We start from the raw sequence: 11,722 nt of genomic DNA on the forward strand, positions 1-11,722 counted from the left end.
AATGTGCATTATGCAATGCCTTCACCAGTGTTCCCGCTATGTATAAGACACTTCACCTATAATGTAGCAGAATATATATATATATATAAATATCATTTAGGCAAATCCTTAGATAGTTTTTCATTTGTCTTCTTTCGAGAGATACATTTCCCATGCCTTGAGAAGCATCTTGCCAACATTAGGCTCAATCTCTGTTCCATCACGTGAAACTTTAATAAGGCGGTTGTCACGCCAAGGGTTGCGCAGGCCCTGAATTTCAGAGAAAGGAAGAGGACTGGCAATTCTCCAATCAATGTAAAACGGTTGACCGACCTGTAGCGAACGTGGCTCGTGTATGCTAGAACCCAAAGGCTCTGATGATGATCCAGTAGTGGCCGTTCCCTGACCTTCTGCTTCGGATGTATCTGATTGATGATCCAGCTGCAGGTTGCGGGCCTGGGCCTCTAACGCAAGCTCTTTTTCCGTTTGGCGTTCAGCCCTAAGGCTAGGCGTTTCCGATACAGTTGATGCAGCGCTCGACTCATTAATGCCATCTTGATTAGGACGGGAAGCCATTTCTTGCCTTTCGCCAGTCAACGTAGTACTTTCGGAGTCCAAACCTGGCTCTGCGCTAGGTACTTCATCTGGCTGTAAAGAGGGACTGTTCGTTCGTGATATCAAGGAAGAAATGACATCCTCTGTGGCAAGAGCTCCACCTGGCCGACTTGCCATTACGGCATAGCCAAAGAACTGCCCACTGAAGTTTTCACTGAACAGAAGCGTGACGCTTTCACTGTTCCGGAAAGCCTGGTCCAGTACAGGCTCATTATGTGGCTGCGTAGACCAGATATTGGTTCTTAAAGCAGTCTCCAATGCTTCGCTGCTGCGTGACTTGAGTATGAAAAAACGGTTAGCAAAGAGTGGCTGGCGAAGCAAAGAGGAATTTGTGGACGAAAAGGACCTTGCGTCCTCCATATCAAGCTCTTCATTTTTATCATCAGCACTTCGCGCCGCGTCGCGCTGCGCAGCAATTTGCTGCCTGTACCAGTTTGTATGAACACCTTTGCCACGTTGTGCCGCTACACCAGCATATTCAGCATCTTCCAGCTTCCTAGGTCTGCAAACAAGACGAGGACAAGAAGGTTTTGTGCGTAATGGCATTCCGTGGAAATAAGAACAGGCTCTTGACAAAGCCTCTTGCGATGCGTAATTCACAAATGCGCAACTTGATCGAGATATAATAAAAATAGATAGAATTCCGGCAGAGTTGACATTCTCCCCCAGCTCTGGCGTGTCCGACGCTTTGCTGGCTTGGTCTTTCGCTGCAACGTCCGTGATTTCTTCTGGAATGCTACTAAAGAAAGACCAAAGTTCTTCCAATGTGGCATCAGAAGGTACATTGCCACACCACATGACATAATTAGATCGAGTTCCTTGACGTTGATTCTCCGACATAGCCCCATTTGTCTTTGTGGTAGACTCCTCTTCCTGAGGAACCTGCTCATCAGCGTCCTTGCGACCAGCGTAGGCCGTAGCTGTAGGTTCAAGGGTTGGTTTCAATGAAGGAGATGTTTTGAGTGATGCACCCTTTTCCTCCGGCTTCCGAGGCGTAGGGTTTTCTGGTGAAGTGCTAATACTGGAGCGACGGCGTTGCGACGGAGTAGAACGACGGCGACGACCAATTGTACTGCTCATCCGTTGCATCATAGATGGATTTTCAGCATATGAGGTCCATTCATACTGTGACATTGGGTACCCGGGGGGCATTGGAACACCAGGGCGCATAAGTGGGGTGCCAGGGATCGGTGGTCCAGAAGGAGAATAGCTGAAATACGGTCGCGAATCATGGTAGATGAATGGCCGATACGCATCGCCGCCAGGAGGTGACGGAATAGCACGATACATAGACGATGCCCCATTGATATATACGGGTTCATGAGGGGAACGAGGTTCATATCCATATGAAGGAGACGGGGGTATACCATCTGCTGGGAAGGATAAAGGCTCGCCCTCTGTTACATAGCCAGGTGAAATGGCGCCCTGCATGGAAGGATTGTATGGATATCCCACCATCGGTGTATTAGAGGGATTGGGGTAGCAGATGGGTCTCTGGTAGAATGGCATTGAATAATAAACACCCATTGGCATAGGAGCAAGCATCGCAGAATGGCCTCCTCCCATATCTGTTGGAGAGGTGCTTAATTCTTCCTTATCTCCAGAGGCACTGTCGTCCGAACGTGAATAAGACGCGGTATCAGAGGGAAGTGGTGGTGGGTATCCCATGGGTTGATCGTTTGGATAATAGCCATAATAGTAATAACGGTTATAGGGGAATTCGCCTGATGCTGGATGCTGATACCCATGATCGTACAAAGAATAGTTGGTGGCATCAGGAGATGTGGGATTGGGGTGCGTAGAGGAGGAATATACAGCAGAACCATGTCGTCTCAATCGTGATCCTCGCTCACCCCGCCGTCCAGGAACAGGACTGCCACTGGTATCTTTTGAATTTTGGCGAATGCGATTGGACCCGTCCGTAGACTTATCACGACTCGTAGATCCGATACTTGCATTGTCTGCCTGTTGGGTAGAGGGCTTTTGTGCGTCTGTGGCAAAATGTTAGTATACACTCAAATAAATATTTTCGTACCTGTAGACTCGTTACAAGCAGCACCCGTGTATTGTGCTGAAGTAGATGAATTAACAGATTTCTCTCTAGAGTTTTGACAATCCAATTGCATACACACTTAGCTCTAGAATAGGCTCAGGTGTCAATACAAAAGGAATAGAATAGGGCCCTTGGCTCTGAATGGGTAACTGGACCCTCTCAAAAGTCAACTTAGACTGACAAGTCAGACCTAGTCTATCCTTCTGTGTTGTCGCACAAACAATAATGTGAGTTGTCAAACAGTGGAAGGACTTTGTTTGTGCCACAATAACCTTCGTTCGAGATTGAAATGAGTTGTCAAGCTGCACCCTAGGGGCTTCCCGGGGCATTAAAATCGATGTCTACTTTCATAACCAATAATATTTCACGTGCACATCATTTGACGTTCAAAATACATTCTCCCTGAGACGATCTATTTCCTCGGGCGAGAAAGGGCGTGGTTTCCCTTAAGGGTAAAAGTTTTATTCTACGCTATTGGGCGTAGTTTGACATTTAAGGAAAATGCCAGCGGCTATAGGCTGTACACACCTTTTGCATAAGCACCAGCGGTGATAGTGCAGTTCGGGAAACTTAATTAGAATGTTCCTGGCCAATAAAAATGAGTAATGGAGAAAAAGTCAAGCAGCGTAAACAGCAGGAATCTTCTGAAATGCTATATGGCCGTTGGTATAGGCACACGAGAGGGAATTTATTGGTGAAAGTAGGGGCATTTTCAGCGATGACATAACGTGTATCTTGCATCTAAAAGTAGAGTGATAGGCGGGCTTCAACACTGCTTTATTTTTATTCGAGAGCGCCCTCTTTTAGCTCGCATGACATGTCACAGCATTAGATATGTGGGGATTAAATTCGTATTATATGTGTAGGACCCTGAACCATGCATAAATCCAGCAAGTAATTTGCTGGCAACGGAAAAACTATAGACCAAACCAGAATTCGATCGGATTTGTAAAAGGAAAGGTCCACGCGGGGCTCGAACCCGCAACCCTCAGCTCGCCCCTATATGGCTGACCCTATAGAAGGCTGATACGCTACCATTGCGCCAGTAGACCCAAGTATCACCGCTCGCGTAGGTTTTTGCTCATTTAATCTGAACAAAAAATCGAAACATTTCATTCGCCCATGCGAACCTCTCCACTTCCTCTCATAGCGTTTTGGCCATGGTGACCGCGGAGGAGCAGAGCCAAACGTTGGCTGAGGAAATTGAAGTTCTTGAGAGTATTTATATTGATGAGTTGGAGAGTAAGTGTTACCATACGATCGTAGTAACTTACATCAGAAATCACCGACGATCATTTGCGCATTCGCGTCACACCGGAGGAGTATGACGAATCCAAAAAAGGTAGGTTGTCACTACTTGTCTTACTTTATCGACAGATCCCGTACTGCTCCTTGATGTTCGATACACAGACAAATACCCTGACGAAGTGCCTCATCTCTCCATTTGCGTACTTGAAGATGAACGACAAGTACTCGGTCCCGCACCGGAAGACGCCAACGAGCCTAGTGAGGAGAGCATGGAAACAGACAAACGTGAGGGAGTACAGAAGCTGTATACTGAGCTCGAAGAAGTGGCCAATGAATCTTTGGGTCTGCCTATGGTATTCACGCTAGCGTCGCACTTGCGAGAATCATTAACAGACTATATGACGCGTAAAGCGCAAGAGGCGGAGAAGGAAGCAAATGAGAAACGAGAGGCAGAACTTCGGGCAGAAGAAGAAAAATTCCGTGGTACAGCTGTTACTGTTGAGCGGTTCCGCGTTTGGCGTGAAGAGTTCATGAAGAAGCAAGCAGAACTCAAAGCGCAAAAAGAGGAGGCGTTTATGGCCACACTCTCCAATAAAGAGAAGGAAGAGTACAAGCGTATGAAGGCCAAACCAACTGGACGCGAACTCTTCTCGAAGCCAGGAACAGGCGTTGAGGAAGAGAAAGTCGCAGATGAAGCCGTCAAGGAGGTGGACTTCAGCAAGTATACGCGTGAAGAGCGTGAGAAATGGACGCACGAGGATGAATCCGACGGGGAAGAAGGCTTTGTGGACGATATGGAGGAATGAAGCCGACTACGTAGATAAGCGTGAATGTGCTGTATCTAGTGCTTGCAATGCTGCACCAATACGAGCATCGCTCCGTTTTAAGCGTTCGGAAGCCGCTAAGGATGACGTGAAGTACACACCTTGTGTTCGCTGATCGATAGTGCAGTTGGTTGAGAGTTGGTTTTGCAGGCGTAACTGTGCCAGAATCTTCACACAGGCCGTTATATCTACACCCGCCAGCGTAGCGAGACGCTGAAATGGAATGGACGTGAATGTGCGACTGGCAGCGAATATATTGTGCATAGCAATAGCCCACTTCCAAGCTTCCACATCATGATGGACCAACATGTGATCATAGATTGTCAAGAAAGGTACCAGGGATGCTTGGTCTTCCGATGTCCATAGTCGACTGTGCATTGCTTTCTCCAGCGCTGTGTGGAAAGGCCACGAGTGTGATGAGGGCCATGCGTGGCACTTGGTGAGCAACTCTGTGCGCTGGATGCTAGGAGTAGCCAGCATGGCACATAGTGCTGCCCGTTGTGCGTGCGCATCGTCAGAGGAGAGCGCCAAGTCATAAAATCGCGAAGCTGCCTCCATGTAACGCTGTTGGGCTGCATACGTGTGCGCTTGGTACAGTTTGTAGGTATGAACAAGGTTGATATCATCACGCACTGAGTGAATCGCAGAATTCGCGCGACGCAAAGCCTGATCAGCGGCAGGTAAATCCTGTGCCAACCAAAAGAGGCGCAGACTATGCACACACAGCGCGGCCCAAGATGTCTCGGTTGCATGCTGAGCTGCGTCAGGGGAGATGGATTGGAGAGTCTGTGCAGCCTGTGCATAAGCATGTTGACGTTCATATGCGTTCGCTAGAGCCAATCGAGCAGGCACCAATTCGTCATCGTACACAGAGGAAGATGCGCAAGATGTCAGAATCTGTGCTAGTACAGCCTGGAAGCATGTAGTGTCATGCAAGGGATGGTCTGGTCTTATAGATGCGTCTATTATGTTCGTGATCATATGCTTCACCACACGTCGGCCCACCAGCAATCCTGCGCCAGCTGCGTTACGCTTATCAAGCGCAGCAGCTTGGAGGTATTTGTGAATGGCAGAAGGCAGCGAGGAGGCTACCTCGTGCTGCAAGATGGAATGCAGTAGTGCCTCGTACGCGTCTGCGCGGTCCGCTGCTTGGTGAAGCCCTGCAGCGTCATCAAGTTGCACTGTCCATGATGACGATGACATGAACGTAGAAGAAAGTCGACCGTCCGTGCGTTGCGAAGCGGCATGGCTATTGGTTCACATCGGCCGAGGTACTCTAGGCCACGCCCTCCACGACCGTCACAGGTCTCGAACGCGACGTGATGATGGACGACGACATAGTGTACGTGCTTGTGAGCTGACCAAGTAGTGAGACGTGCCGTGGATGGACACGTATCCATTCGCTATGCTACATAGCCCAGCATGGACCCACGGCACAGCAGCCATCGGCAGACGACGAAGCGAGTCGCCTTATCCAGACGACAACGTGGTCCACAGATACGTTGGACCGCTTGTGCCTGGGCCGGCACCGGCCCATGACAGACGAGGAAAAAGCCTGGTACAAGGCAACAAAGACGTGGTGTGAGCAGGAGCATGCTCGCCTGACCGCTGCGCTAGCAACGTGCGAAGCTCAGGGTGTGCATGAGCCATGGCGTCTCGCGTATTTGAACCTCGGTGATTTTTCCATGCGGTGCGGCGCGTTCCATGAGGCTGTCACGTACTACGACAAGGCATGCGAATACAGTACGACCAACGAGCATATGCTGAGCATGTACATGAACGCTTTGGAAGCCGCTTGGCATGCGCACGAGCCCACGCGGGTGTTAACCTATGTGGATCAGGCGATGATTGTGTTGCAGATGCTAGAGCGACTATGGAAAGGCCCAGCGGATCCGGATGCATGGACCAAGGCTCTGCAGCAGGGCACAGGAGCCACGACGCTCCCGACTTCGGATGTCCCGACGACGACGCCAGGGTGTGCAGAGATGGCATCGCTGTATGTTGGCGCACGCGAAGCGTCCGTCGCATCGCTTCCGATGATTCGTGCACGGCTGGAAGCGTTTCGATTCCTTGCACAATGGTCATTATGTTCCATCTATGACGAGGCATGGCCGGATGTGTATGATGCTAGCCTCTGGACTGCATACAGTGATGTGCTCGCACCACAGCAGTGGGTATGGTACACTGTGATCTATGCGTTGGGTTGTGAGCCCGCCGCACAGCGGCAACGAGCATCGCACATCCTCGCGATGCCCACTTTTCAAGCCCATACAGCCGTTGAGGATACGCCGCGGCGTATCCTCACGGCCTATGTGCGCTCTGACTTTGTCACATGCTGGCAACTTATCCAAGAGACGGCGGCCTCCGCATGGGCGATGGACCCCGTGTTGGGCATCGAACGAAGCCAAGCGCTCGTGCCGATCCTGGGGCGCCGTCTGCTGGCATGTTACCTGAGCGCTTTTGAACGCGTATCGTTGTCCACCTTGCGCGCCACGTTCGGCGCTGACGTATGTGCCTGGCTCGTCGATCTCGCTTCGGTGTGCCAGGGCCGCATCGATTGGGAGGCGCAAGTCTGGGCCGCAAGTACTACGGCGCGCCCTCCGTGCGAGGTGCTCCAGCACATGCAAGCATCGCAGGCGATGCGGGAACGAATGGTATGGGCGTACCAACTGTCGAGGCAGGGCGTAGTTGTGGGCCGAGCCTCTGCGACACCTATCACGTCTTCCACGGCGTCGTAGGCGTCGACCAAATCGACGAGGGATCCGTGGCGCTAGCGGTACTTGCTGGTGGCGGGGATGCAGCTGTAGGGTCCATGGCGTTCCACAACGAAGGCGCAGGGACCGTGGGCGCAGCGCCAGCGTTGAGCGCACGCATGGCCAACTCCAACGGATCGTCCTCCTGGTCGTCCACCGCCCACAATGACGCACGGGCTACAAACATGGCACGTGTATCGTCGAAGGCCATATCGACTGAGGGCGACTCGCTCATGACCTTGGCGTCGATCAGGATATCGGTGATGCGCGCGTAGTCCGATCCTGCACTAGCGCAGTCCGTCGGCTCTTGCACAGGAAGCGCATACTGCGACTCCTCACCATGCTGCATGGCGCGACGGATGGGACCCAAGTACCGCAAGTCATCGTCTTCCGCCACATGCACACGGATCCGACCGACGTCCTGACTGGCCTCATGCACGGTCGGCAAGAGATCAAAGGGGTACGCCGCGCGCAGCAGATTGCAAAAGTCGATCAACGCACTCCAAAACGAGGTCATGCGGGCATCCACACTCCGCTGCATGCAGGCCAATCGCGCCACAGCATCGGTGGCCAGACGTGAGGCAGCCTCGTCGGTGTCGACGGCCTGCTGCAGCTCGGTAGCCGCGGCGGCCGCCTGCGTACGGCACTGTGCCATGTACGCGACGTGGCCCTTAACCCACTTGAGACCCATTCGGATCGCTGGCAAGGTCCGCCGTAGGCCGCGCGAGACAGAAAGCAGCTGCGGCTCACTCAGCGACGTGGGCTGCGCACGCAGTGTGCTTACGAGGGTATGTCGATTCACCGCGAGAAGCGCTGCTAGGAGGCCCAGCACATGGCACACCAGCAGCGATTCCCATGCATGCCGTACATGCTCGTCAATGGTATCACTCGGAATATGCGCCGAGTAAGGCTCGCCCACCGCGAAAGCGAGCTTCGCATGCGGGGGCGCGCGCCACAATCGCGCCAGCCACGAGGCACAAATACCTGTCACGACGAGACGTAAGTAGTCCACAGCACGAAGTTCATGCACTTCTGTCATCGTGAGAACGTGCTTAAGCAAAGCGTCGTTCAGTACCCAGGCCGCATCCAAATCGGCCCGCAAAGCACACAGGCTGTGGAATTGGACCACGGATTCAAACCAGTCTGCTGTGGAGGACCAACGTGCACTGATTGTCGGCACAGGCACACGGCGACCTGGGCTGTCTTCCAACGCCGCTTGACGCCAAGCGGTAAGCACTTCGTCACGCAGCGCTGAGGCCGACCAGGCCGCAAAGGCCTTGTCCAAGAGGCGATGCAAATTGTGACGGGCCTTGTCGAACGGCATACGTACACATAGGGCACGGTAGTACTGATAGGTCGCGCCAAATGTGTCACCCACAAAGGTAGCGATCACGGCTAGCTGATTGGACGGATTGCCATGATCAGGAAGAAGCAGGTGCGCTTTGTGGTACAATTGGACGGCGCGTGCAAAATCAGGCGAGCGTGGCTCGCCACCCCGGCGACGAGGTGCCAGAATCGGAGGAAGCACAGCATGCATTTCTCGGTAGCGCGCCAAGTCGCCGAGATAAATAAGCAAGCGCTGCAACGTTTCGTAGAGCTGGTGACGATAGGCCGGCATGTGCGCTGCTTCCAGCATATCGGGCCGAAGTGTGCTAGGTGTCGTGAGATCCGAAGCTTGCACGCCGGAAACGTCTTGCAAACGCAGCGTCGTAAGCATATCCTGCAATTCATCCAGTTGGAAGAGACGAGTGATTTGCATCAGGAGCGCTGCATAGAACGCCGACTCGTCATCGATGAATCGCAAAAGGTCATCCATAGTCGTCTGGTAGGCCTTGAGCTTGGCACTTTTGCGGTCCTGTTTGGGGGCATCGCCTTTCGAGGTAGGTGCCTGCTGTGCCTGACGCTCGAGCCGTGCGAGAGAGGCCCGCATTGTCGAGATGAAGCAGTACGTGGTATCAGACCATATCATCGTATCCACTAGCTGAGCAGCTCGTGTAAAGGTACAGGAAAGAAGCAGGGCAACATAGGACGCACGAAGCGCGGATCGCGCTGCCGCCACATCTGTGTCCCATGGCCGTGCGATCGAGCGCGGTGTGCCTGTGCTGGTCGCCTGCAGGACATCTTCCAGCTGTTCCTTGTGCTCACGAGCTTCTTTTCGTAGGGTGGCTGCCTCCGCATCAGCTGTACACGAGCACGCCCCCGCCGTCATGATCGTTCGGCTGGTTGACGCGTCGTACGAATCACCGTGGCGCGGCGTATAGCGGGGGACAGGGAGGGCCAAGGGGGCGCCGTACGTGGCTCGCCAGCCACGTTCCTCCACAATGCACGTGATACCTTTTTTTTAGCTGGACAACGACATTGTCCAGCGGCACTGGTGGACAGGCACGTCGCTGACGCTCATGTCGGATCCGTTCTTCCAGAAAAAGCGCAAGCGGAGCGATGCACAGGCCAAGGGGCGTGCGGGACGCAAGTCTGCGCGCGACTCCGATTCAGAGGATGGCCTGGGCACCGGCGCCGTGGACGATATGGATTTGCGGCACGACTTTGACGAGCCTGTGAACGACACGCATCATGAGACGCCTGCGGAAGCCAAAGTGCGCTTAGCCAAGCTGTATTTGGAAGGGCTTAGAGAAAAAGAGGAAGATGATGTCGACGGCATTGACGCCGCGGCGGTCGATCGTGATAACATTGCTGCGCGATTGCGCAAGGATGTGGAAGAGACCGGTGGGCGTATGCACATTCGTGTCGCGGCGCGTGTCGCGGCGCCCGTAGACGAAGATATCCTCGCTGTGCGTGGTCATCGTGCGTGTGTGACCTATGCACGTACCAGTGACGGCGCTGGCTTTCTGTACACGTCCGACAAGGACGGCCGTATTCTCCAGTGGCGCTTGCGGGATGGCGCTCAAGTGGGCCTCGTGCCGCGTCAGCGTGGCTACGAAGCTGAGACAGATACGATGCACTCTGCTACCAGCGGCGCTGCCCGACGACGTGCGCGTGCGCGCCTCGCAGAGCGAGGACATGGCGCGTTCTTGGGCGTTACCGAGCTGCGGCCTGGCGAAGGGCATACAAGCAGTGTCCTGGCGCTCGCTGTGAGTGACGATGGACAGTACCTTGCGACGGCAGGCAAGGACAAGCGTATTGGCGTCTGGTCGGTGGGCCCTGACGGTCGTCTGACGTGGCGGAAAGCATTGTTGGGTCACAAGGACGCCGTGCGCTCTGTGGCCTTCCGAGGCGGGAGTGCCGAGCTGTTTAGTGCGTCGTACGATCGGACCGTGAAGCTATTTGATGCAGCGCAACTTAGCTATATCGAAACGCTCTTTGGCCACCAGGAATCGATTCAGGACTTGTCGTGCCTCAAGGCAGAGCGTGCCGTCACGGCAGGCGGGCGCGAGCGTACGTGCCGACTGTGGAAGATCCGTGAAGAGAGTCAATTGGTCTTCCGTGGCGGTACACGCAGCAAAGTGCATGCGCTACTGGAAGGTGGCGACCTTGTTGATACCCCCATGAAGAAAAACGAGGTGCAAGAAGGCAGTGTAGACTGCGTCGCAATGATTGATGACCACCATTTCGTGAGTGGTAGCGATAATGGAAACCTCTCCTTGTGGTCTGTTGCGAAAAAGAAGCCGCTGTTTAGTGTACAGGCCGCACACGGCATGGACGAGCGGTACAGCGAGACGGAAGGGGTGCAACGTACACCGCGCTACATTACGAGCGTGGCTTGCCTGCCCTACGGTGATATCTTTGTGTCAGGCTCATGGGATGGCGTGGTACGTGTATGGGCACTCGATGATGGCCTACGTTCGTTCCGTTGGCTGTGTGACGTACGTGCACCTGGTATCGTAAACAGCTTGCAGCTTGTTACGCCAGCCATCGAACACATGGACGACTACCCTGTCGTACCGTCGCAGTGGCGTCGTCGTGGTGGTCTTGATGCGCCGCTCATGCCAAGCCAGACAAAGGGGCTGACCGTCGACGGGACACAGTCCAAACGCACCACACGTCGCGCAGGCATTCAAACGACGCAGGAGGGACGTGTCCTTGGCCACAAGGAAAGCATTGCGCCCCTTCTCATTGTAGGCCTCGGCTCAGAACCACGTGCTGATCGCTGGATCGACGTTCCGCAAGCGCAGAATGGCGCCTTGGTAGTGCCATTGTGGCTATCATAGACACACAGACAGACAGGTACAGCATACCTACATGTGGAGGTAGTCTGACCGGCGGCGGCGGCGGCGCCAGCCGCCAGGTCCACG

General features: G+C 53.8%; 6 protein-coding genes across 6 annotated transcripts; 3 read left to right on the forward strand and 3 right to left on the reverse strand.

Annotated features, from left to right (window-relative positions):
• Positions 1-120: 120 nt before the first annotated feature.
• Malapachy_0495 (yt521-b-like splicing protein) lies at positions 121-555 on the reverse strand (the record flags this gene model as incomplete). Its single annotated transcript, XM_018135013.1, has 1 exon — positions 121-555. The coding sequence occupies one exon, from the start codon at positions 553-555 to the stop codon at positions 121-123; it is 435 nt and encodes a 144-aa protein (XP_017990588.1).
• Positions 556-3,807: 3,252 nt separating this feature from the next.
• Positions 3,808-4,701, forward strand: Malapachy_0505 (rwd-domain-containing protein; the record flags this gene model as incomplete). The annotated part of the gene is made up of 3 exons (XM_018135022.1): positions 3,808-3,889; positions 3,927-3,989; positions 4,025-4,701. The coding sequence occupies 3 exons, from the start codon at positions 3,808-3,810 to the stop codon at positions 4,699-4,701; spliced, it is 822 nt and encodes a 273-aa protein (XP_017990513.1).
• A 6-nt stretch (positions 4,702-4,707) lies between these two features.
• On the reverse strand, positions 4,708-5,922 carry Malapachy_0518 (cop9 signalosome complex subunit 4; the record flags this gene model as incomplete). The annotated part of the gene is made up of 1 exon (XM_018135035.1): positions 4,708-5,922. One exon carries the CDS (start codon positions 5,920-5,922, stop codon positions 4,708-4,710), a length of 1,215 nt encoding a protein of 404 aa, XP_017990533.1.
• Positions 5,923-6,041: 119 nt separating this feature from the next.
• Malapachy_0503 (fusca protein fus6) lies at positions 6,042-7,407 on the forward strand (the record flags this gene model as incomplete). Its single annotated transcript, XM_018135020.1, has 4 exons — positions 6,042-6,061; positions 6,089-7,321; positions 7,356-7,373; positions 7,401-7,407. The coding sequence occupies 4 exons, from the start codon at positions 6,042-6,044 to the stop codon at positions 7,405-7,407; spliced, it is 1,278 nt and encodes a 425-aa protein (XP_017990511.1).
• A 27-nt stretch (positions 7,408-7,434) lies between these two features.
• Positions 7,435-9,681, reverse strand: Malapachy_0513 (hypothetical protein; the record flags this gene model as incomplete). The annotated part of the gene is made up of 1 exon (XM_018135030.1): positions 7,435-9,681. One exon carries the CDS (start codon positions 9,679-9,681, stop codon positions 7,435-7,437), a length of 2,247 nt encoding a protein of 748 aa, XP_017990529.1.
• A 190-nt stretch (positions 9,682-9,871) lies between these two features.
• On the forward strand, positions 9,872-11,638 carry Malapachy_0471 (wd40 repeat-like protein; the record flags this gene model as incomplete). The annotated part of the gene is made up of 1 exon (XM_018134990.1): positions 9,872-11,638. One exon carries the CDS (start codon positions 9,872-9,874, stop codon positions 11,636-11,638), a length of 1,767 nt encoding a protein of 588 aa, XP_017990449.1.
• Between the last annotated feature and the right edge of the window lie 84 nt (positions 11,639-11,722).

Source organism: Malassezia pachydermatis (assembly GCF_001278385.1).
Source record: "Malassezia pachydermatis strain CBS 1879 chromosome Unknown scaffold8, whole genome shotgun sequence".
Lineage (NCBI taxonomy): Eukaryota > Fungi > Basidiomycota > Malasseziomycetes > Malasseziales > Malasseziaceae > Malassezia > Malassezia pachydermatis.